At 38.7% G+C, this 26,600-nt stretch overlaps 1 protein-coding gene across 1 annotated transcript in view; it reads right to left on the bottom strand.

Annotated features, from left to right (window-relative positions):
- Positions 1 to 377: 377 nt before the first annotated feature.
- The window catches only part of triob (trio Rho guanine nucleotide exchange factor b), a 183,585-nt gene continuing 157,362 nt past the window's right edge, over positions 378 to 26,600 (bottom strand). The window contains exons 36-50 of the mRNA XM_036590656.1: positions 20,575 to 20,858; positions 13,439 to 13,609; positions 9,266 to 9,361; positions 8,638 to 8,786; positions 8,034 to 8,100; positions 7,460 to 7,563; positions 6,419 to 6,488; positions 6,215 to 6,304; positions 5,636 to 5,728; positions 5,240 to 5,290; positions 5,060 to 5,137; positions 4,620 to 4,811; positions 3,984 to 4,164; positions 2,729 to 2,932; positions 378 to 489 (exon numbers count right to left, since the gene is read on the bottom strand). Coding sequence (XP_036446549.1) covers positions 485 to 489; positions 2,729 to 2,932; positions 3,984 to 4,164; positions 4,620 to 4,811; positions 5,060 to 5,137; positions 5,240 to 5,290; positions 5,636 to 5,728; positions 6,215 to 6,304; positions 6,419 to 6,488; positions 7,460 to 7,563; positions 8,034 to 8,100; positions 8,638 to 8,786; positions 9,266 to 9,361; positions 13,439 to 13,609; positions 20,575 to 20,858 — 1,835 coding nt within the window. The 3' untranslated portion in view covers positions 378 to 484. The remainder of the gene's footprint in view (positions 490 to 2,728; positions 2,933 to 3,983; positions 4,165 to 4,619; positions 4,812 to 5,059; positions 5,138 to 5,239; positions 5,291 to 5,635; positions 5,729 to 6,214; positions 6,305 to 6,418; positions 6,489 to 7,459; positions 7,564 to 8,033; positions 8,101 to 8,637; positions 8,787 to 9,265; positions 9,362 to 13,438; positions 13,610 to 20,574; positions 20,859 to 26,600) is intronic.

The following is a 26,600-nucleotide window of genomic DNA, read 5'->3' as shown; positions in this document are numbered from 1 at the left end:
TTACACTCTAAGGTAATAATATAATCTTGCTGAGACCAATATTTCTGATTGTAGTTATGCCGTCTATGTTATTTTGCAGTTTCGATTTGTTCTCCATTATTCTAACATAGAAAATATTAGGAAGGCTTTTCTTTATTTTTATCAGTTGTAGTGTCTAAACTGTTGACTCGTGTTGTATGTTAAAATCCACACAGAGGCCTGAGGTAAATCTTGAGCATCTAGTGAATGGTGGTGTTCGTACTTGAGGGTTGTGTCGGAGTAGTCAGGGGTGCTGGTGGACGTGTGTCCCAGCACGAATCCGGGGATCCAGCCCTCGGCGGCGGGGCCCTGCTCTGTTCCTGCTCGGAACACCAGGAACATGTTCTGCTGGTTGGAGGCCAAAATCTGCACGACCTCGCCCTGAAACACACTGATCTCATCCTCTTTCACAGCCACGTAGTCCTGGGTCACCAGCATGGTGGATACACTGCTACTGCTGCTGCTTTCACTCTGATTTGACAACACACACACACACAAACACACACACACAAAGTTTGGATTAGAATCCATATTCAAAAAAGTTAAACAGAAACAAGTGAAGCACAGTTATGTGTGTACAACATATGTATAATTACTCTCAAATAACTGTAATTCTAGGAGGACTTTGTTTTTTGTTATATTTATTTTAATAATTTTTGTTTGTTAGATTTTATATGGTTACTAAAAAAAATGCAACTGAATGATTTAACCATTTTAATCTGTGTAACAAACTTCATCAATTCAGGTAACATGAAACTTTATAAATAAATCGTTATATAGTTCATAGTATAGTATAGTATACGCAGTTCAATGCTTAGGCCACACAGCTCCCACACCAAAGACCCGTAAGATGCAGCAACAGCCAAAAGTCTGCACACTGAATGTATGTTTTTCAGAGTCTTAAAGACATTTTGATTTGCAGGCGTATATTTCAGTGCTTAAAATTTGTTTTGTTGTATACACTATATAAAAGGTGAGGTAAATGCATATGGTAAAATTTGCTTAAAAAACAAATGAGCAAACAATAGTTAATTAGGCATGCACAGATATTTTGGAATTGTGGGCTGATGCCAAAAACCGATACTTTTCATGTACATTTCTGCCAATGCCAATAAATAAATATTTGTAGAATACAGGACTGGGACTAGGGGAGGGCAAAAAGGCAAAAATATTTAAAAGTTTTTTATACAAGACATTTTTACAATACACAGTATGTATCATGATATTTAGTTTTTATGAGGTTTGATAAAGTTGGAGATGAAGTTGGAACAGAAACAAATACACTCAAAAACTGTAAATACAATGACTTTCATTCATTGCTTTACACACTGTGATGCACTAAATCCAGTTAAACAAGACTAATTAGGCTCTCTTTTAACGAACTATCCAGTTGTTTGGTGTTCTTTAAGACGTGATCACATCCACGATCTGTGACGCAATTTATCAAGATAATGATAAAATATCATTGTATTGCCCACCTCTAACTGGGACTACAAACCACCATACTTTAGCACACCAGCCCACCAGTGTGAACTTTCAGAGTGCAAATAAATACTCATGTAATATAGGTCAAATATAAATATCTGTCTGATGCTGAAATGTACTTGTTTTTAGCTGCAAATAAGGTTCAGCATATGTGGAACTTTAAGTCTGTTAGAAAAGCACTCCAGGTAATTCCTAGTGAAGCTGCTTGAAAGAGTGCTGAAAGTGTGCAAAGCTGCATAAAAAACATAAAGAAGGAGGATACTCTGAAGAATCAAAAATATGTCAAAATAAAAACACTTCTATGAGTATCCAAACTTTTGGCTGGTACTGTACAAAACCCCAAAAACAGTCCGTACATGACAGTCAAGCTGAAAACCCCATTTAACGCTGTATATGCAGAGGAAGGAAGGGTGTTTTGTGCAAAGCAAAGCATTTTACAGTAAGTAGAATCTGGAGGCCTGTCAGCAGCCTCTCCCAGAGCCTGCCATTCTGAACAGCACCACAAAAATCCAGCTTTGGTAAAGCTTTAAAAACCTGATTTGCAGCAGGAAGCAAAGAGTGTTAGTATGGGTTTAGGTTAATTTGCTTGCTTCTAATCTAAGCCTGTGAGGCCCTTCAAGGGTAGAGGACTGAGTGAGAGCAAAGCAGCAGACAGCAGGAAGACCACAGGTCTGTGAATTTGTCAGACTGCAGAAGTGAAGTTACCGCCAGTCAGAGTTAGTAGGTAAACGGTAGTGGAGCATACACAAGCCCAGGCTGGTTAATGTCCGCAGTAGTCGGAGACGGTCTTCTTCGGATCCCAGTTGGTTAGTAGAAAGCTGGAAGAGCAGGACTAGGCCCGTCTAAGGCCTGGGCCAGAGTTGGGCCCTTACCCCGTTGCTGTGTGTGGAGTGCAGGGACTGCTCGCTGGCTGAGGAGCAGGTGCTGATGCGATCCGTCTCCTTGCTGTGGCTCGAATGTCTGCGCAACTGGCTGGAGACGCGGCTGGGAAGGGAGTCATCCCGCTCCGTGTGGGACCCGGGAGGGCGGCCAGGAGGTGTGGCCGGGACAGAGGCCCAAAAAGGGGCGGGACCTTTTGGGGTAGAGTTTTGGGGGCTCATAGGGGACAAGAGAGGTGAAGGGAGGCCCGTTCGAGGCCTAGGGAGGGCCAGGGTCATGGGGGCCACTGCGGCTCTGGGGATAGGAGATCCTGGCTGGACCTGGGCCTCGGCTGGGGGGCACGTACCTGATGTGCGGCTGTCTGGGTGATGGTGCTGCACTGGCTGGGGGAGACGGGAGGAAGGCTGCGGGATTCTGGAACTGCGGGAGCGCGAAGACGAGCTGCTGCTGCTGCTACTGCTGCCTCCAGGTAGGCCACTGCTACTGCTGGGACCGCCCGAACCACTTGCCCCTACGTGGTTCCGCTGGTACTCAATGGGAGATGTTAGAGCTGAGAGACAGAAAGAAATTCCTTTTAATGATCAGTGTGAACATGAGAACATTTATAATTATGTTATTTTGAAAGCCACCCAACATAAGTAACAAATGAATACATAACAATAATATTACAAAACTATAGTATATTTATTCAGTTCCTTTTTATTTAATACATATACTATATGTCCAAAAGTCTGGAGTCTGAATTAATATTCAGTTTGTTTTCCCTCTAATCTTCTCGAACACTGTTGAGAGACTTTAATTGTATTTAGCCACAAGCATTAGTGAGGTCAGGTACTGATGTTGGATGATAAGCTCTGGATCACAACCACCACTCCAACTCATCCCAAAGGAATGTGATGCTGCTTTGTCACTTCATAAAACACAGTTCTCCATAGCTCAATTGCCCCCCACAGCTGGGGGGGCTTTATACCCCTTTACCTGATGCTTGGCATTAGATATGGTGTCCTTTGGCTCATGTGCAGCTGCTCCAGAGCTCTCTTTCTATTTACAAGGCTTTTCTAAAGTAACTGAAGTCACTAGTTAGAAGTGGTGTTTGGATATTATTGGACATACAGGGTAAAATAGTCTACAACATCAGTCAAAAGTGTGGGCACATCAAAGAGTTTCTTTATTTTCACAATATTCTGCCTTTTAGAGTAAAAGCAAAGACATCAATACTATGAACTAAAGTTCCAAAGAAAAACACTAAATGTATTTATTATCACTATTTAATATCAAATTCACTATTTATAACAAATCTTACACAATTCAAGCATTTAAGCCCAAATCAAAAGATTATGCTAAACATACACTCAATCAGGTGCATTCAAACTTTGGACTAGCGCTGTATTCTTCAGTAGTGGTTCTCAAATTGATCCTCAGGGAAGCCCTGGACGAACCACACCATCCCTATGCATTGCGAGTTGGATTAGTGCAAAAATGTGAACCTTTTGGTGGTCCCTGAGGACTGGCTGAACCACTGCTCCTTGGACATGTGCGTACAGAAATGGAACCTAGAAACAGAAAAGTGAACTCAGAAATAGAAAAGTGAAGTGGGTTACCATTGAGGAAGTTCCTCTGGTTCTCTAAGATGCTGCTGATTTGGTGGACCCAGGTCTGGCAGACCGATGGGCTGGATGAGTGCAGGATGTAACGCTCTGTGCCTCCTGTGGACGACCTCGAGGTCAGAGTGAACTTGCAGGGGTCATTGTCTGAACTGTCCTCTAGTCCCAACCAACTGACCTGCAACAAAATAAGATGGCACACAATATTCAGCATGGAAAAAAGTACATTAAAACAATAAAACAACACTAATAAACATTATGTTCAACTGACCCTCTCAGCATTTCTAAAATCTATTTTAAACCAAACTTATTTCATATTTTATTTAAGTAGTTAAACAGTTCCTTCCTTGAGTTAGAATTTTTCTTTCTTTTGTTTATCAGTTCATTTTCCTTTTCTTTATTTTACTAAATAAATATGTTTTGTTGCCTTTTCTTAGTCTTTTTTTTAGCATTTGTTTGGTCTTTTATAAAAATAGTACAATCAAAAAAAAAAAATTTATAATAATAAAATGAAAATAATTATTTCTAAATTCAAAGCAAAATAAACATCAGAGTCATCTACACAACTGGCCTTGAGCAGAGGGCCTACTGACACCACTGCTAGTGAAAAGCCCTACTTGTGACCCTGCGCACCTTAATGCTGTTTTTGAACAGATAGCCCGGCATGGAGAAGCCTTTCTTCTTGTCCAGAGGCTCACTGAAGATGACTATCTGCTCAAAGAGGAAGACACGACGCTCCTTCATGCGGGACAGCAGGCTGCTGTCCTGATCCGACACCATGAAAGTGTCCTGCAGGAGGAGTCTACCCTGCGCTACGATTTTCCCCTGAAAATCACAAACCAACAGAAAACAAACTTCAGAACTAGGAGCAAATCACCTCCACATACAACACTCATGAGTTTATATATATATATATATATATATAAATGTAACTGCAATGGATGTGGTACCCTCAAGGTTACGATGTACCACCACAGTGACAATGTATGTATCCTAAAAAATACATTTTTTTTTTTTACAGTGTTTTGTGAATTAAAGTGTAAATATCCATACGTCTGGCAAGAAGGACTTACATCAAAGCCCTGGAGACGGCCCACGTTCATCATGTCATTGCAGCGTTTGGGAACGACACACATGACCTCCACAGCTTTCTGAGAAACACAAACCAATACAGTCCCAAAAAATTAAACATGAAACTAATTAGCAAGACAGCAAGACTTTGAAAGGGCAAAAAGAAAATATGGCATCCTCACCTCTAATTCTGTCGTGTCCACTCCAGCCTTTTTGGAAAACTTCAAGAAATCCTAAAACAGGTGAACAGAAAACTGAAATTTCATCTGATAACACTGACAAATATCTCAGGTTTCACTTTGACAGACATGACAACTTCATTTGCTTACATAACTAATACATGTCTTTCCTTTTACTGGAAACAGCAAGCTATTACACTTAATGTGTTTCCGGTTTCAGGTAAGACTGTTTGCTCAATGCTTATATTGTGTCTTGTTGCTGGTCATAGATAGTCATGGACGTCAAAAGGGATGCCAGTGAAACAATGTGTACTGTGTGTTATACAACGTAAGAAAACATCAAGAGATCTAAGCCCAGCAGCTGAAATCTCACTGTTTGAGTCAGAGTGACTGAGTTACCTTCAGCAGCAGCTGGTACTTCATGATCCTCTGCACCGGCTTGATCAGCAGGTCTGTGATCTGCAGCCTGTGGCCCAAACGCTGCTTCAGATCCTGACAGAGTGAGCGAAGAAAAGAGAAAGGGAACAAATAAATAATTAGAGCAACTTAAAAGTTAATAAAGACCGGTTAGTTGTTGCATGACATTTGAACATTTCTTCCCCACAGGCTATAAATAAGATCATAAAAGACATGAAGCATGATATGCAGTAAGTCAGGAGACCACATTATCTTTACTTTAGTTTTTTACTGTTTATGCTAGCCGAGTTAGAAACCTTACTAACTGCTAGGTTAGCTGCTTAGCTAAGTGCTGCTGCACACACCAGTCTTGCCAACAAGTTTACACTTATCTGCACTTGTAGATAACCACACTTAACTACATGCAGAGTGGACTGAAACATCTCTATAAGAGGTCAAGAAAGTCAATATTTCTTACTTTAGTAATTAAGTATGTGTTATTTAATAGGTTTAATATCTTCACTATTATTTAAAAAATGTAAAATACTACCATACGTTTTCCTTTTGGATATTGTTTCTTACCTCAAAATAAGTGTCTATGTACTCAGAGACGATGTGTTCTGATTTGGGCTTGTTCTGGCAGTAGACTATGTACATGTGTAATCGCCGTTCCTGTAGAACAAAATATAGTCCATCATCATCATTAGCACTAATACCATTTCTCAACACTGTAACATTATGTTCTACTTCTTCCAGTGTAAAAGCCTACTGTAATTCACTACTTACTTGTTTGATGAACAGAGGCGCTAGCCTATCAGGATCCTCCAGGCACTTCTCCAGTTCACCCAGGAAGAAGCTGTGCAAAAATGAGCATCAAAACAGCGAAAACTCAGAAAAACTGCAAAACAGGAAAATACGGCCTGGGCAAACTACACTCACTGGCTACTTTACTGGAAATCCTGATCTTTCTGACCACAGAACTGATTTGGTCTGGATATTTTGGGTGACGGTTCACTCTTAACTTATTAGTGACAGTGAGTGTGTTTACATGCACTCAATAATCCGATCATACGATCATAAACGGATTTCTGCAGTCATCTGATTATTCAAATGGTCATGTAAACACCATACTCCGATCTAAAAATCTGATTAAGAGATCCTATAAAGAGAGCTGGATTTTATCTCAGTAATTAGATTTCTCAGTGCATGTATACTCTTACTCAGATTTTTTTCGGATATCTCAGTCTGCACATGCGCGGAACAGATTGCTATACCGGAAATAAGCAAGCAGTGTTGCCGCGAGATGGCAGCAAAACACTTTGGGATCCTGAAACCAACTATATTCTCAACAAAATGAAGGATTTAAGTATTCTTCATCTTCTAGATGATGTATATTCATTTTTTCAGGTAAAGTTTCAGGTAGCAGACCTCAATTTTCAACAGGTGCTGGTGGTGGTTGAACAGTATTTAATGCCTTATCCTTTTTATAGATATCAAGACTTGGAGGATGGGTTAGGGCTGGAGAAGAATTGGTCATGGGCCAGATCTGGCTTATGGGATGCTATAAGATGATCCCGGGTGTTGAGGGTGGCTGACAAAAACATTCATTATAACACATGACAACAGTCTGTAATTGTACACAAATATAATTGACCTATGAGGTGGAGCTCATACAGTGATCAAAGACTAGAAAAACAAGGTAGATGTTTTAATAAAGTGATGGTGAGTGTATATAAAGCTATGCTGTGTCAAAATTGTGAGAAAAACTGTGTTAGGCAAGGTTTACCTACATTTCCAATCATATTAAGACAATTTTAGGCCACCTACTCTTTGTGCCAGTCGTAAATCTGGTGGATGTTTCCGAACACAATCTTGTCTTTGCCCTTCATGTCGTCCGGAACCCCCTCCTCCTTCATCCGGCTCATGTAGCCCTGTGAAAGCGGGAGGACAAAGATGTTGTTACCATGGAGACAGTGACACGGACACCAAACATGCGATCGCACCAGGCAGACACGCTAAGGAGGTGGTACCGCCCACTGACTGCAATTTCACTTCCTGTTCCAAACCTCCACATAACCTCCACATTTCAGCTGGCATTATGAATGATGATCCTTCTAGAATAACACTGCAACACACTGCAACAGTCCCGCACATCCTCAAGCTACTGACTCGTCCATGAGACTGTAAAAGGGTGAGTCATCTGATTGAATTGAACATCTGAACAGCTTACTGTAAAACTCGATGCTGACCTAGAGTTTGACTCACTCAGCCTACACTCCACTTCCTATACATCTCCAGTGTCAGGACCATTTGCTATAACTGTATGCAGAAGCTATTTGCAAAGATGACGCCCAAGTCTAATTCCCCACTCCACAATGTTCTGGTGTGACCGTATTCTTACCTCTACTACTGCACCCAAGTCTCTAACGTAGTCTCTCTCTGTCTCTACCAGCTCCAGAAGCACGTAGCTGCATAAGAACAGAGACATGATTAAAATTACACCTTCATCTTCATCAGCAAATCACTCCTGTTTTGGACTAAGATGCATGAGAGGGTTTGGGAACGTTTCAGGGATAGGGAATGTCAGGGATAGGGTTAGCACATATTGATGCAGATTTGAGTAATCAGACGTTAGAGGGTTAAAATGTACTCTTAGTCCAAATGCAGTCGATGCAGCCAATTTATGTTTGTCTATTTGGCTGGCTTATAGTTGGCTTATACCCAACCAATGGCAAACAGTACATTTTTCTTTATTTATTTTTAGTAAACAGTCTTTAGAATGTGTAACAACTTGATGCAGTTTGAAGCAAGTGTGTGATGAGTTAGGTATGCTGTTTGTAAAATGCTAATTGGTGGCATATAAGCTTCTATTATGTGTTAGCTAAATTAGCCTCACATCAAACATGCTGCCAGAAACTGACAAAGCTTTACTGCTCTAAAATTCTGAGCTTGTTACATCAATGGCAATCTTTACTGTAGGATATGTAAGTGATGTAGTTGCTTACTGGCGTTTCTTGAGGAAGCCTGTCTTGCGCTCATCCATCTCATCGACAGGTGAAGAGGAGGACAGGAGGGAGTTATCAGAGGGATTACAGGAAGGGCTACTACTGTCTGCATGATCAACCGAGAGGGAACTGGGCCGGTCCTCAAGATTCTGAGAGAGAAAGAGAGAGAGAGAGAGAAAGAAAGAAAAAAAACAATGGGGGAAGTAGAGAGAGAGAGAGAGAGAGAGAGAGAGAGAGAGAGAGAGAGAGAGAGAAACAAAGGGGGAAGTAACCAGAGAGAGAGAGAGAGTGAGAGAAAGAGAGATAGAGAGAGAGAGAGAGAGAGAGAGAGAGAAAAAAAAACAAAGGGGAAGTAAACAGAGAGAAACAATGGAGGAAGTAAACAGAGAGAGAGAGAGCAAGTGACAGAGAGAGAGAGCTTGGATGAAAATTTGAAGCTTATAGAAGTCGTCCACAACCACTCAAAATAGATATTATATGAAATATATATATATATTTTGGGCTACTAAAGACAAAATATCAATACATTATTAAAAAACACTCACTAGGCCAAGCTGCCCATTATATTGTGCGGACCACTATTTGATAGGGATAACATAAGGAACAAACTGCTCTTGTGTGTTCATACCATCTTGCTTTTGACGAGTTCCTCGATGGCACTGACCAGTTCGGCTGCACTGGGTGTCTCAGAGCTGCTGGGGCGTCCAGAGAGACGAGAAGAAGCCTGCAGGGAGACACAAAAACAACTCTAAACTTCTCCATCCCTAACAGATCTACTATTTGATTGGTAGATCGGCGTGCCAATATTTTCAGCCGATAAGAGCAAGTTACAGATAAACTGTCTCGGCATTCATAACAACCGATAAATGACAGCCATGCCCGCTTTTGCTGCAGTAATGTGAAAGCCGGTAGTCAGGCAAACTTCACAATCAGCCCATGTTTATCGTTATAGTAGTTGAGTGCTGTAGACTAAGCTGTTGACAAACTTGACTGTAGATTTATTTATGGAAACTACAGCGTTTAACTTCTTCTGGCTAAATGACAAAGCTTAAATCAGCTTTATATTCAAATTTTCCTGTTCCACCTTACATGGTGCGACAGTTTCAGCAGTAGCATTTGGTGGAAGAATGTAAATGCTTCACTATTTATGGTGAAACTGGAAAATTTGAACAAGAAGCTGGCAAATAGAAAGCCAACATCAGCCTCGTGCCCAAATGAAGCAATGGTTAATATATCAGTGACTCGCATATCTGTAGTTACAGTTGGTGCTTTAGAAATTATTAAACCAGAAGGGACAAATAAATAAATGTGAGCTGAACAAGTAGCCAGACAAAATTATCTACCTTCTTTTCAAACATTTGGTGTGTTGTAATGGCACTATCTTGTTAGAGTGTAGAGCACACTGATGTGCTCTGAGACAGAGTTCCGCTACAGTTATGAGTAACACGCCATGTACAGATCCTCTCGCATGGAATCCATTTAATCAATAAATCCTTTAAACGATAATACGCAGGATTTTTTTGTGTTTGTAACACTACAAAGTGAAATCTCATAGTTGCAACTGCATTATGTCATGTTATCTTGGTTAGGACTCTTATATAAGTACACTTAGCAAATGTTAGGGATAATCTTTGTTATGTATTTCTGGAGAAAAAAAAAGAATTGATTTTTAAATTCTCAAATACCACAATTGAAATATGGCTTAAAATTCCTATATCGGTTGGGCTTTACTCATTATTAGAAAAGTTGTGACGTTACTGAGTAAAGGAGTGCTCACAATTTTATCGAAATAGATCACAGTTACAGATTACATTTACGTTTGCAATAATGAAATTAATAAACCCACAGTTTCCATAAAGAAAGCTTGCAATTTTGTTAGGTTTTTATACATCTGGAACTGTTTGTTCAAAACACCTGACAAATTATATGCACTGCAATTAACTGTCAGGTCTTGATTACCATAAATACCACTGCTGTCTGTACCTCTAAAACTGAAAATCAGTACTGCTGTGACACCACTGAAGATGAAACATCCAGTACTAAAGCGGGGGTGTTAAACTGGGTACTTTCCAGGCCATAGCTCTTCAGACTTCAGCATTCTTCCTTTATTATGCACATCTGAATCAACTCATCAGCTAATAAACAAGGCCTCCATGAGCTAACATTAAACAAAGGGTTAAGCTGCAGTTTCCAACACCTTGTGAAACAGCCATGACCAAGGCTGGACAAGAAGACTGATGATGAAAAACAACTTGCCAACCGTAAACAGAAGAAACACAAATAAGATTACATCAGATATGTATATATCCTTACAAGAGCATACTGCTGCAAGTAGCAAAGTCTAGTTAACTAACATGGTTGGCGGCAGTGGTTTGTGTGCAGCAGGGCTTAGCCAAGAAGCTAACCTAGCAGTTCGCAAATTTACTAACTCGCTTACCCTAAACTGGACTTGTGTGTATTTTTCTTCCTCTCTTTTGTGTGTTTATTTATAGCCTGTAGGGAAAGGTTTGCACTTAGACGCTGCTAAAATTGATGTTTCCTCCTTTGTGGAGCTTAAACGCTGCAGTACGGAGACCTGCCCCTTCAGAAAACAACAGAGACAAAGCAGTACTGGCATTGGCTGAGGATGCTAACTCATCTGTCGTAGTTCATGAAAGTTTGTGCTCAGCATTAAGTTTATTGGCCTCAGAAGTCAGATGTGAAATTGTGCATCAAAGTGAATTCTATTGCAATGAATGTACATTTGCTCACAATATTTCACTGATAAAATCCAGGCCTATAGGGAGAGAAAAAAATACTAATTTCTGTAGTGCTGTGATCCTAGAGGAACCCAGTCTGACACACCTGAAAAAGATTAAAACATGTTCTGAAATGAGCAAGAAACAAAAAGGATTCTTTCGAATTGTATGCCTATGCTGACCACTGGTTTCATGGGAAATCTATAACTATACAACTACTGATGTGAAAGTATAATTAATCCAATGGGGAAAAAAAGCTCACCATTGCGATTCTTTGACCCCAACATTCCACCAGTCCAAATAAGGTATGGGGCGTGGCATCTGGACTCACCAGCCAATAGGGGGCCAATTAAAGGGTTATGGGCAAGGCTTGGTTTGGAAAAGGTTCTTTTGGATCTATTTTCGCTAAGAGTAAGTGTAGCACACATGACTGCTTACTGCATGTGATGGTACATACTCCGCAATACTCCATTAAAGGGGTACATGACAGTTCAGAAGAAGAGGGCTTTTCTGCATTTCTGTACATACACAATAGGGTTTTAGCCTTTCTTTAATGTAGTTTCAACATGAGGGGCCTTAGCTTTGAGTGACCAGGTCTGATAAATCAAAGCTTAGGTCAAAGGCTCATGGAGTATTCAAATGGCCAAGAATTGAGAAGGAATAAAGGGAAGAGGGTAAAGTGAAAAGGCATTAAAAAGAAAGGGATATAATAAAGAAGGAGAGAAAATGGTTTGAGTAGGGGCAGCTACATGGAGAGATATGGGAACTGGGACAAAACAGACGCAGAACAAAAATCAACATAGTGCTGGAGTGTAAAACAACATCAAAAAACAAGAGAAAAGTGAGACAAAAGTGTTAGATTAAAACTAGCAAAAGGACTGTCAGGCCATTTTAGCATAGAGCTGCACAATATGGACAAAATAATAGCAATGTGATTATATTGCTACTTATTGTGATTATGATATTTGCAGTCTAATACAAATATATTCAATGTTTATTTTCTGGTGTTTTATCCAATTGTCTTTCCAATTTAGTCATTGCCAGTTCCATCCACTATTATGGTCTTAAGGACTCCCAACCACAGGTGGCTGTGGCATGGCCAAGGCTTGAAATGATCACCCAATCACAAGTCAGAAAACTGCAGAGAATAAACAAAGGTACAGTGCTCTCTGAAATATACTGTTATTGAGTTAAGTAACTTAATTGACTACTAATTTAATTGAAAAAATGATGTTGATAGAACTTGCTTACTGTACTGCAGAACAAACTCAGTATATGTGAATGGTCAACATGTGTGAGCTGTAGCAGTCACACTGTCATAGCGCTCATGTCATGCAAAGGTAGCATGGGCCTTAGATGGCTAGCCACGGTTGTTGGATACAAATCATCTTAAACTATGATTGGTCAGGATGCTTACATTACTCAGTAAAAACGTGGTTAGATGTAGTAGTGGTCAGTATGGCCAAAATAGGCTATAATAAAAATTTCTGATGTATATATATATAACATTGTATAAGTAATTTCAATTAAAATGCTTAAGTAAACTGACAACTCAGTCATTGAGCTAAACTACATTAGCGTGGTTAGCACTGTTTCTACGTGGTGTTGTCTGTGTTTATTTGTGGCATACCAGTACAGCGGCAAAGACAAAACTCATACCTGAGGAAAAATGAATGATGAACTGGGATAGTCCACTAATTAGAGGGATCTTTTGCGTATTGCAGCCTTCTGTGGTATCAGGATCTCAAAGGTCAATATCGCACGACAAGTAATAAATAATGTATTGTGCAGCCCTACTTTAAGCACTTTTAAGACGGTGAATTAACAAAGGCTACAGAGTGTATAAACCTGTCTGTACAGAAATCATTATCTGTAGTAACTTAAGTGCATGAAAATAAACATAACAAATGAAAAAAATCCATAACAATAAAAAAGAAAGGCAGAAAATGAAAAAACAATGATGCAAAAGTATAACTGGCTCATTTGCTTATCTTTCTAGCTCACAAATGTGAAACGTGCCGGCAAAGGAAGGCCAGCTGTAGCCGTGGGGGACGGAGCTTTACCTTGTCCTCCTGGGAGTCCTGATGAAGCAGACTGTGCTGCTGAATGGCCATGGGCGGTGGCAGGGGAACAGAGTCGGCCCCCTCCTCTCCTTCCTCCTCCCCACAGCTCTGCATGCCTGAGGAGGATGACTTGGAGAGCGTGCCACTGCTCAATCCCTCATTTCTCATCCTCTGCAGACAGAGAAAGAGGGAGAAAGGAAGGGTGAGAATGAACAGAGATGTAAGTCACATTATTATTAAAAAACCCATGCTGTCTCATAAGGCAAATTATTTCCTGCAATAATAACTTATTATTAAAGCACTCCGTAGACAAAGTTCTTTTTTTAGGGCTGTCACTATCAATATGTTAGCAATCAAGTAGGCCCAAGCTCGAATAACCAAGTGACAAGTGCAGTAACAACCCCCAGTAACAGGAAACACTCACGTTGTTCGTTTACTGATTTATTTCTTACAAACCAAAGGAAGTGACAAGTACTTTCACATATGCAATAACTGAAGTTTTAATCATGCTGGGTCCTACATTAATGCCACATTTTCTGTACCTAACATAGATGAGACTATCACGTACTGAGCTGCATTTGCTGAAGCACTGTGGTTTACATTTAAGGACATCCTCAGACCACAGTGTCAGGTTTCATACATCAGATAGAACAGCTTTAGGTTTTGGGAAAAACTGGCACATCTCAGCTCTTGTACACTTGTATATCAGGGAATCAGTTTCAGGAGAAATGGCCTTGGACGATAAAGCTCATGTGACATTCACAATTTCTTGACTGATTACAGTTTCTCAAGATTGATTACAGTTTCGTGGCTATATTAAAGATGATGATATACTACAACCACAGTTTGACAGAACTGCACTATTATGCACTTTTATTTGACAAACACACACACACTATCACTGTATTTGCTTTGTTTTTGCCAAGCGCATGAGAGGATTTAGACACAGGTGTAGTAATCAAATCAACTGTCATTCATTCATTCATTCATTCATTCATTCATGTGTAATTAGTTTTTAAAAATCGCAAACAATAAAAATTGATTTAATGTAACCGAACAAAACTAAACCATGCAAAATATTACATTAATAAACCATTTTCTCCCCACCAATTTAGATGTATCCAGTTCCCAATGCTAGTTTGGTCTCCCTCAATCAGATGATGCTACCAAGCTGGAACGGTGAAGGCTAGCTCACGCTTCCTCCAATTCACGCAAAGTGCTACTATCTTTTCTAATGTCATTAGGCAGCTCAACATGCTTAGCAGAAAACTCTAACTGCCAATTCTATTACATTAACTAACATGCACCTGCACTGGCTAGCATTGCTCTGAGGGAAAATGACAGACATCCCGCCCACTGAGAGAGTGAAGTCAATTATGCTGTCTTGGACTAACGTCCATGGATGGCTGCAGTAGCGAATCATGATCTCCCAATGAAAGGGTCAGTGCTTAAATGGCTGTGCCACTCTAGCGCTCCAAATTGTTATTATTATTTTTTAATCATGACAATTGCAGTAAAATATTTTATACATATTTTATACATATACGTCTTAAGTACACTGGCACTGTGAAACAGACAAGTTTTATTTAAACATGTATAATTTTGGGCCTAAACTAGCTTAACTTTTCAGGTGGAAACGCGCTTTATCTCAGAAAGCTGCATGATAAACTACATACGCAAAATGACGCAGGTTGCCATGCAGGTGTTTTTTTAAGGGAAGAATTCAGCTAGGGTCACTGCAAAACCACATGTTTCCGGTAGATGAAGGAATGATCTATTTTGGGTGCATGGCATTTGAATGACCTGAATGAATGTGTGACTGTTTGGGTCCCTCAAAAGTCAGTTTATTTTAAACACAAATGTAAAGTTCTTGAACACAATTTATAAATATAACACTAGCTACAACCTGTGCTATTATTAGTTTTGAGTGACCAGCAGCGGCTGTGAGAAGCACAGCGGATGCTCCTCATGCAGCTGCACACAGCTCGTGATAGCAAAAAAAAAAAAACAACCTTTTTTGGGTTAAAGGGGAATTCCATCGATTTTTCAAAATTTCTCCACAATTCAACCGTTAAGTGTCAATCAGAGTGTTCTGATGCAAAATGCTCCATTTAAAGACGCTTACTGAGTCATAATTGTTCTTAGCAGTGGTGATATGAACCGGATGCCTTACAGAAAGTTGCATGAAATGGTTACGCATGCGCTGCCTGATGCCTGATACTGTTTAATGGTATTTTACAAAACCCGGTGGTAAATGCAGGGTGTTGTGAGTCAAAAATATATTAAATGAAAACTTATTTATTGGGACTTGGCATTATTTTACCAATATCAGCATTAAAAGTAAAATCCAGAATGTCAATAAAATGGCTATATTTGTGTTGTAGACATTGTGACCCTGGGTTGGGTTCCTATCACTACCACTGTAAAGAGTAAGTTTCCGAACAATGAATCATTTCACATTAAACCACTCTGAATGACTTTCTCTATGTCAATGATTAAATTAGGGTCAAACTGTGAAAAATAGGTGGAATTCCATTTTAACTATTGTGAAGAAAGATGGGGTAAAACACCTCCATCTTTACTATTTGTTATAATCTTATCTTTAAAAACCCTCAAGCTGCAATACAAACTCAGAGGGGGGCTCTGGCCTTGAGCATGTCTGTAAAAACTAAAAAACATGATATGTTTTTACTAAGTTTTCTTACCCTGAAAATATCAAACCTCAACACCAAACCTCAGTAATATTAATAACATGGAGTTCTAAAGTTTTTATCCAACAGTGATGGAATGCAAACGAGTAGCCACTTTCAGTCTCATCAGGAAGCCCTCAATGCAAAGTTTTCCTACTATAACCTTACAAACGCATCCTGATGATAGGGTTCACTTTTCTCTGTCAGGCGAAATTCCACTGGACCTGATTAACAGCCAGATCAGTCTATTTCTGCTGTCCCCATGACACAAAGCCCAGTTTCCTAAAAGGTGAAACAGCTTCAGAGAACAGCTGGTGAGAAGTCACTAACAGCCCGACAGGCGCCATTACGGTACACTAACAAATAACACAGCAGCTGGGCCACGTTGACAAGTACTGATATAGAAACAGCAGCATAGCCACTCCATACTTACAGCACTGAACTGGAAAACTTAAACTGTGTGTTAAATAACAATCAGGCAGGAATAAAAAAATGAAATGTGCTGCTCACAACAGAACAGCATTTAGGAAATGAAAGCTAAAACACTTCAAATAAAGAAACAGACACTAATAGTAACCATCTTCCACAGTTTTATGGACATTTTCTTGAACATGTCCAAAGAAATTCTCAAGAGCACATCCAGAAGTGTCTGTTTTTAACTTTACATGTAACTGTTTATTATGGTCCTATATATATACATATATATATATATATATGTATGCATACAGCTGTATGCAAAACCTTCTTTTTAACCTTCAGTGAAATTAGATGTGAATCTCCAAAAGAAAATATGGTAACACATCTACAATCCTCTACAGAATATTATATACATATACATTTTATCTAAATCAAAATAACAAATTCTGCCACATATTACATTCAGCAAATAAACAGTAATTTTACGTCTTCTCACACATGATTATACAATATGCCCTTTGCATAAGTACTGTTAGTGCATCAGAATAAAATTCATTTTAAGCTTCTAGCCCTCCCTAAAAATGTGAGGTGCTGCAACCATCCCACTATATTTGCAGACTGAGTGAAAATGGAATTTAGTTATATAAAACATTTCATGAAATAGTTTGCTGTAATTTTATGATTGAAACCTTTAAAAGTATTCAACTCTTCGCAAAACTTTTTCCCAGAAATCCTGACTTCCTCAAATGTCACGCAGGACAAACAACAACAAAGGACTTTACTTTGACGTGCTGTTAAGAAAGCGGAGACAGGGTACTGCATTATAAAGTGAGCTTCATGCTGCAATGCCAAGGTCAGTAGCCCTTTTACAAATATTTGGGGTGGGAGTGGGAACGAGGCATTGTTAAGCTGATTCAGTAAGGTGGTGTGACCCCAGGAAAACCATGAAAATGTGGTATTATGAGTTATTATGTTTATATAGGTGCTGTACAAATAGTAGTTTATACACGCTTTCAGAAGTCAGTATAATATTTTTTTATTAATGTCTTGTTGTGCCACCTAACATATTCTGGATGGTAAAACTGATTATTGAATTTAAAAAAGAATTTAAACCATTATCAAAGATGTGGAAAAAATATGAACACACAGAAGAGATTTTTGCAGGTCCAAAAATTTACATTCATTTTTAATAATTTTTACATTTAGAACTTTGAAACTTCTGAAAGTCATCTATCATCAACCCACACACCAAGTTCTAGTAATAAAAAAATAAAAATGATACCAAAACATACAAATTAATTTCAAACCCCATTTTGTGGGTGAGTGTGTTTTTTTTTTTAATTAGAGCATGATTAAAAACTTTTGTGGCTGTGGATAAATCTTAGAAATCATTAGTGACTGGTTTCTGTTTATCATCTTAATCATCACTGTATTCCTATGTCTATCATATATATCTTCACTATGCCACAGTAATGGCAATTCACTTAAATATTCTACAATTAAACCTCATCATAGACATTTAATAAGGCCTCCCACTTCCAACACTTACACATTATCTCTACAGATAAATGGTGGTTAAGATGAAAGAAGAGCGAGTCCTCACTGATTTAATAAGGTAGCCTGTTTAGGAAACTTAATTGTGGTTAATAATGAAACCGGTTAATCTCGGTTATATAAACAGTTCTTCCCACTCGATTTCAGATAAAGAGTACTGTTCTGTGACTGTAAACCACATAGCCTGATCTAGCTATAGGATAGGGAAGAGAAAAGGAGAGTTAGTTTTGGTCAGAATTACAAGGCTCTGTCTTTATCCTGAAATCTTTCACTGCAGCTTTTTCCACTCGATCTGTGCTCTGACTAACTGCAGACAGGACTAAACAATAGATCAATGGCTGTAAGATAAGGTTAAAATAATGTACAAAACAACGTATTTGCAATGTTCTCATTACCGCAACAGGTTCTCTTTCCTACTCGCCTTTAATCATGTTAGATAAGAAAAGTGTTATAAAGGACGACTGACCTAAGCACGTTTTGCTAAAAAAGAAAGAAACCATTTTTATTCACTGTACACATTTAGACCTTAATGAAGTATTTGTTAGCCAAAATCTAATATTCGAACATTTTTCTACATACAATAGCCTACGTCAGTAATGATAATAGTGTTGTGTTTAGAGCCTAAGATAATTATCAGTGCTCAAAACGTAGCAGAAGAGAAGAACATCAAACACAGGCACTTTGTAAACTTTTGTCGCTATCCAAAAAACAAAAAAACAAATTCCCAAATAGTAACTTCACAGGAGAAGCTGTAAAACTCTATGTTTACTTTTAATGTATGCTAATGTAAAGAGGTTTTATTCCAAGTGATTCTGGAGCATTTCTATTGCAACTTAAAAGCTGCCATATACAGACGACATAGAAAAATACAAAGTGCCGAAAACTGAAAATAAGTCAACACATCCTCTACAGTGAACATACATCTGTGCATTTTAAAGCCTGATCACTCTTTATTTGCTGAATTCATCATATTAGAGATAAAATGTGCTCTGTGCAAGTTAAGTTTTTTTCAGTATGTTAAACTGTACACTAAAATTTGCAGAAAAATACCACATTCCAGTGTGTTCTCTGTAGAGGATGTGTTAACTTATTTTCACTTAGAAAATCAACAAAACATTTCATTTGACCAGTGATGTTCAAACTTTTGCATACATCATGCCCTAATCCAATGAATCGTTTTTGAGGAGGGACTTGTGCACATGAGCAAGAATTAGAATCACAGGGTGAGTAAATCGAAACTGTTAATGATCTATTTTGTTCTATCACGCAGTTAAAGTAATTACATTTAGTTTGTTAAAAGTTATAGAGTGACGCTGCCTCTCCACCACCCCCACCATGCATTGCATATGGGGAAGGGCCTGGCCACTGAACTTGGCACACATTAGTTCAGGTTTAGCTTTGGCAGGCAGCCTGATTTTGCTGGTCTGCATGCTGTTCACTTTCACTCTGATAATAAACAGCATAATTTTTGCTCAGCTGCAGCGAGTGATTCAAAGTAAAGTTAAGCCGACATTCCTTTCTGTAATTTACAAACGAAAGGCCTCACTCACCAATATCTTTCCAAGTCTTTATCTAAGTTTTTTCTAAAATTTTTTCAGGAGAAAGGTCCTAAAAAAAGTCTACATCAGATTCATGATGTGCAGAACCTTTGTGCTCTTCAGTGTGCATAGATTTTGTTTTTATCTAAGAACAAATTCAAAATAAGAAAACACTGGTCGATGTCAGAATATTTGTAAAAACTGTGTAAATGGGTTTTGAGAAGAAATTTCTTCTTAAACGGTTGGCGAATGAGGCCTGAAGTGCTTATAAACTACAACAAAAAAATCGAGAGATGAAGTAGATAATGTGATCGCTTGAACAACTGTTGGCTCTTATAATATTATAATTAGATCATATAGAAGAAAAAGGGGAAATTGATTAGAGAAGCATCTTTTAAAAATGCTCTGAATCCATTTAAATGATAGCATCAATATCAAGTGGAAATAAAATCTAATATAAAACACAATGAAAATACAAAACTAAATCAGTTAAATCTCTGTACTGTTGCTGTACTGGTGTTTTTGTCTGCTGTAGAAGCCCAAGAGACCAGGCTATGACCCAGCGAGTCAAATACACGCATTAGGGATGTGCACTCTGAATAATTTTAGTATTTAAGTATTGGCAAGAATTCATGAATGGATATCTGGTTTACTGCAGGGAAGGAAAAACAACAACAACAACAAAAAAAGACTGTTTTGTTGGTCAAAAACAACATATGGCTATAAGCTTATCTTTTTAGGTGTTTAGGTATTCAAAAACAGTCAAGGGAAATCGGTAGGTTTTCGTGTTGGTTGAGAATCTAACTGTTCTATGCAGTTTCACTATTTTGTGTGCATTTCCAAAAACTAGATTGTGGGGGAAAGTGGCTGTTAAAGCTAAAAAGGTTTAGTCTAAGCTGGCTTTAGAAGGTTGCATGTCACGCTAATCAGCACTAACCTCCTCCACGCTCTCGTCCTGGGGCGTGGCTGCGCTGTCGTCTGAGTCTTTCTGTGAGCCGCCGTCTGCGTTCTTGCGCACATCACGGCTCTTCTTGTGCTTGTGTGCCAGCTTCTTTACGTGGCCGTCCGCCTTTCCACTGCTGAGCCTCCGCACTGGGCTGGTCAGCCATTTGCGCAGCGTGTTGCCTGGCCGCTTGGCCCCTGGAGAACCCTGCAGGTGCCCCGGCTGCAGAGTAGCACTGCCTGACAGTCCACCATCATTACTGGACACAGAGAGGGTATCTGGAAAGAGAAGAGAGAAGGATACTCTACTATAGCACATACAACACAGCATATAATGTAGAACAATCATAGCACTGCTCATCAAACATTTGCATTGAATTTGAATTTTCTCAGTAATATTTGTTTTTCTTTGCTACTTTTGAATTAAATAGTTGAAATAAAACAGATATGTACTAATATTTTGGGTTTGTTCTACAACACTTAAAGTGTCTTCCGTGGTATTAAGAGCATTATTTACCTAAATTATGATTTGGGCCTAATGTGGTTTAAACAACTGAAAGGTTAGACACAAGGGGATACAATGTGTGGGGTACGTCATTATTCCTAAAGTTGTGTTTTTGTCAGTAGTTCCTTCAGTTTTATAGTTTTTAAAGAAAATAAGCTTATTATATCCTATTATACAGTACATTGATTAATACTGTGTAATAACACTTCAGACCTATGGGAAGAGGTTAACTAAGCCGTTTCTGCAGACTTCCGAGTGGAGTGGAAATATGGAAATCAGCCTGTCAGATACATGTACTAATATAATTAAAAAAGTTAAAATCAAAATAAAATGTCTATTTATTAAAATATTTTAAATCTGATTCAATATTAAATTTACTTTAGTTTCTAGGCTGATTCTGCATTTTATCTATTATGTAAAAGTGGGTAATAAAATTATTTACCACTTGTTGCTGCAAAGAATGTGTTTTAGAAGCGGACAAAAGTCAACACACTTCAAGTAAGGATTACAGAAAAACAAGAATTTTTAATTTTTTCTTTTTTAAATATGATATGATAAATTGTTCTTAATGAAAACAGGAACATAAAATAACACCATAAAAAAATATATACATCATGTCCTAATCCATGATGTGTGTGTGTGTGTATATGTATATATATATATATATATATATATATATATATATATATATATATATACACACACACATATATGTATATATTATTTATTTATTTAATTTTATTTCAGGTTGACTTTAAAAACATCATGTCCCCTGACTTAATGGGCAGTGTGGGTAACATATTACTGGATAAATTGAGGCCACATGCTACAAAGGTCTTAAGAATTTTTTTACATTTTTATATTTTTATGTATATGAATATCTTTATTGTCACTGTACAAGTATGACAAGATTCAGTATTCAGATTTTCAGACTAAATCACAACTGTTAGCTCATAAACACTCTAAAACTAAACTGGATTTAACTGGACAAGTACTGTGTTCTGTCCCACAGCAGAGTTTGGATGAGATCATAATATATTTAGATGCACCATGATGACAGCACTATCAAGAACACTAGACTGCAGTGCTTTTATTCTCCCCTCAAAACAGATGATTCTTTTTTACAAGCGCCGTGCTGTCCTCTGAAATCGTCTTAGCTGAGCGGGCCTTATGTAAAGCTTGCGTAAGGCATCTCTTCTGTATTGATCTCCACACAGAACCACCTCCACTGTCTCTGCAGACTGTTCCTTAGGGACATGTGGGAGCTGTTAAATAACTCTTCACTTTAAGATCTGTTAATTGGGTTATTTTGGGAGGCTTTGTAAATGAATCGTCTGTGAGGGTCAATTCTATTTTTGTCTGAAGTCTTGCAGTCTGTACACGTGCAATGCTGGAGAAAAATCAACATCATGGAACAAGCAGTAAATGTCTATAAATGTCACCTTACAAGTGAACTCTTTCGTTTTTACTACATGAAGCCTAACAGATCGTATACAATCACTACCCACATTATTAAAAACTCCTACCTTTTGGCTCCACCTAGCTGTTAGAGAGTGTAGCTCATCTGCTGATGTACGGTTTCTTTTAGTCATCCTCTAGTCCTTCATTAATGGTCAGCTTCTAACCCCGGAGCTGCTCTTAGCTGGATATTGTTGGGTGATGGTCTTCTCTCAACCTGGCAGTGACACTGATGCGTGTAAAAATCCCCCAGCAACAGAGACAGCAGTGTCTGATACACTCATAACAGCACCACACACACTACCATACCACTACCATGTCACTGCTGTGCGGAGAAAGATCCACCACCCATATAACATCCAGCAGTCCAAACAGCAGTCCTGTGGTCAAAAACTGACCAATGATGAATGGAGGAGAGGGCAGCTCACAGATTGATCTGCGTTCTCCAGTAATTGCAAATCTATAGCAAAAGTGGCAAAAGTGAGACCATCCTTCACTTCTACAATTTCCAGTCAAGACGACCATTAAGCATAAGTCATTCTTTTTCAGCATCAGGAAAAAACAGTTAAAAACAAATCATTGCTGATCCCAACAAAAAAAAGACGAGGGATAATATCATTTTAGTTGCTACTGTTTGGAATTTGAAGGCTCACTATGACCTACTTTACAGCGATTTCTGACCTCAATACCAACCTTCACACATACACAAGCACTTAACACGACATCCACCAAAATAACACACAACTGCACAAATGAACACACACCACTGCGGATTTGCCTACAGAGGGTTACACAGACTTGTACTGTATACAACTGCTGTATACAACCGTATGTACTGAGTGGACAAGAGTCAAGGCTACCAAGACCTTAAGTTACCCAATAATACCCACCATTAACTACAATTAAACAGCACAGTTAACCCTGAACTGCACCATGCAACATGACTCACTTAGAGCAGCACTGGTCTACTACAGCCATCACTAGGGCTATAATGAATTTGATTGAATTAAAATATTTAAGGCATAAAAATAACAAGTACATTTACTACTGTCATGAAACCACACACTTCCCTTTAGCAAGCGGTTTCCTAATCTGTTTGCGTACTGACACAACAAGCCTTTGACGCAAACAACAGTTTGTGGTGGGTCGTTCTGAATGTCAGTCAACACACCTTGGCCACAGTGACGAAACCCAGCACAGTCTCTGGTGATAGTCAGATGCAGAGACTCCACTCCTGATTGTCTGTTTTAGAGCTCCAACTAGCTCCAAATCCTGCTGCTCCAGATGGCTTGCTAGCAGTTGCAGTTATTTCTGAGCACACTAGCTGTGCTGAGCTGCAGGAAACGTACTCAAACTGCACCTAGCATTAACACCAATACCTCTGAATTGAGCACATGCTCCGGAAGAAAGCAGTCCCACTGATTTTTTAAACGTTCTGTATAATTATACTGATAACATGTAAAAAGTCATTCAGAGTGATTTGACGTGAAATGCTCCATTTCAGAGAATCTTGCCATGGTGGTAATAGGAACCAGACATTTGAAGAGGTAAATGCCTCTAAAAGTGTCCTTACATGTCCTGTAAAGCAAAATAGTCTTTGTTTTTTTTTTTCAGATTTACAACTATTTTTAGCACTAGTTTCTAATTTTCCATCACTAACATTAAGTGAGAGCAACAGTGGAACTGCATGTTCCAACCAAGGAGTATATATAAACTACATACAGCCATATGGAAATGCTGAACACCCCAGCTCAAAATACGTTTTGTTAATTTTGTAAGTGAAAATACGTTAATGGGGGACAAACTTACACAACATTTTTCTGCTCATTTTAGTGCACAATTTCTATTTATTTGCTCACTTCAACAGATCGGAAAAAGATCAAACGTGGCACAACTTTCGCGCCTTTTTTGCATAATTTTAAAACCCTAGTTACCCTTGACATAGTGTTAAAGTTTCATGATGAAAGGATCAAAAGAAACATTTAAAAATTATTTGGAAAACATTTTGTTACTTCCAGTACGAGTTATAAATGTTTTTTTTGTCCTTCTTCTGTAAAGTTGCAATTTTGGAGATTCGAGGTAAAGCTCCGTTTGTAGCTTTTCACTTTGGTGTTGCTTTCACTAGTTTCGTTCTCATTGATTTATCCATAGCTCCCTGCAAGCACTGTCCAGCGTAGTCTGCTGAAGGTATTGCTTTAAAAGCCATTTAAAAGCTGTATTTGAATGATAGGGCTACAATCATTGATTCCATCACAGCAAAATACAGTGTGCAAGCAGCTAGGCTTAGTTTGAAGGGTCAAACAAATTTAAAAAATCTGTTTTAATATATTGTAAGGAATATTGCAACTACATTAAGTAACATAATTGCAAGGTGGATTTTATCTACATCATGTAAGCCTATTATAGAGATGTCAACATGGGACAGAGACATACATAACATAGCTCACTAACATCCTATAAAGCCCTCTGTGGAAGCTTATACTAGCTCCTGCACACGAGAGTTCCTGTGGTATTAAAAATCATTCATAATTTCCATACTATGAATGGTGGGTGGTGGCTATAGTGTAATGGGTAACACCTCTGTTCTCTATACTCTAAACCCAGGCTGGGGTTTGAGCATTTGCCAAATGCAGTAAATGCAAATATCTAACTTCATAAGCCAGTGATGTGCAGTTTGCCTTAGAAATGCTTAATATTCTTACACGTACCATTTCATAGAAAGGTCTGAAGTGAAAGACTGTCAAATCGAAACTGGACTGCATGGTTTTGTAAGTAAAACATACATGCCCCCCTCGCCCACAAACACATACTTCTGAAAAACCCTGCCCTTGATTGCAAACAGTAGGTCTGAATATGACACATTATTCCAACCAAAATGACTCAGTCTACCAATACCACAGATTGTAATCTCAGCATTTCAAGTGTATGCGTGTAAACTATGCTCGCAAACTTCACCACTTTGCTATGAGAAACAGGACATTCTTTGCAGCAAGAGGTGTTGCATGTGCAATCACCTGCAGGGCTGCAAGGCGTTGTGTTCAAAACTGATCAATCTATTCGTATCCATGCTAATCAGACCCACTTTGATTGCTAATATTCCCAATAATCCAGCAAAAACAACAGCTGCAAACCTAGTAAGGCTTTCCTTCAGAGCCCTTAAAAAAAGAGACAACTCTAGTTCTTGCTGTATGCGAACTATGTGAGACGTATTTCAAATCTTCTCCCATCTGAATGTCGCTTTTTGAAGGAAGGAAACAGGCATTTGAATGGGCACCTGAACAGAGGCAGCTTTTAGTGGTGCTGGAACAGGTGCGTGCCACTGCTTGATGAAACTGGGCATTCGGCCCCGGATGGACGTCTCCCCTAAGCTTGACATGCAACTCACTCTTACAGGCAGTTTGGAAGAGTAAGGCTGAAATGTATAGATAGAGTATCACATTGCTATTATAGTCACATATATGTTATATGTAATATGTTAACAGTGGGGCCGACTGATATAATAGTTTTCTGTTAGAATCGGCCAACAAAGACAAAACACACCGACATACATAGCATCACAGGAAATGGCCATTAATTAGCTGTCTACCATCTAACCTCACTCTGATTTCTTCAATTAGGTAAAGGTATGTGTTAATATTAATGTTCCCCACAACAACTTAAAGCATGTCTTTAGGGACCTCGCCTTATACACAGGGGCACATTTTATTTTATTTCATTAAACTAGCTGATTTTAAATAGAATGCATTAGCTAGCTATGCTACTTTTGTCACCTTAGACTGAGTAGTGCTGCAGTGGAGAAGAGAGGGTTTTGTTCCATGTCAGAAAAGTGCTTCTGTACAGTTATAAGTAAAGCACGTTTCATAGTTTTAATCCTCCTCATCAGTCTTTTACAACATCAGCTGGTGACAGCAGGAACCACTTCCGGCTAATCTGACGAGCTCACTTGTGGAGTTTTAAGTCGGAAGTGTTTTGTTTGGCTAGTCAAGCTGTGGTTGAATGTCCTCTAAAGCTGGGCATACACTGTGTGATTTTACAAATCTTGTTCTTTGGGGAGTCAC

The sequence above is a fragment of the Colossoma macropomum genome, unplaced genomic scaffold (genome assembly GCF_904425465.1).
Source record: "Colossoma macropomum unplaced genomic scaffold, Colossoma_macropomum, whole genome shotgun sequence".
Taxonomy (NCBI): Eukaryota; Metazoa; Chordata; class Actinopteri; order Characiformes; family Serrasalmidae; genus Colossoma; species Colossoma macropomum.
Note: the sequence above shows the minus strand (reverse complement) of the source record. Positions and strands in the feature narration are given on the sequence as shown.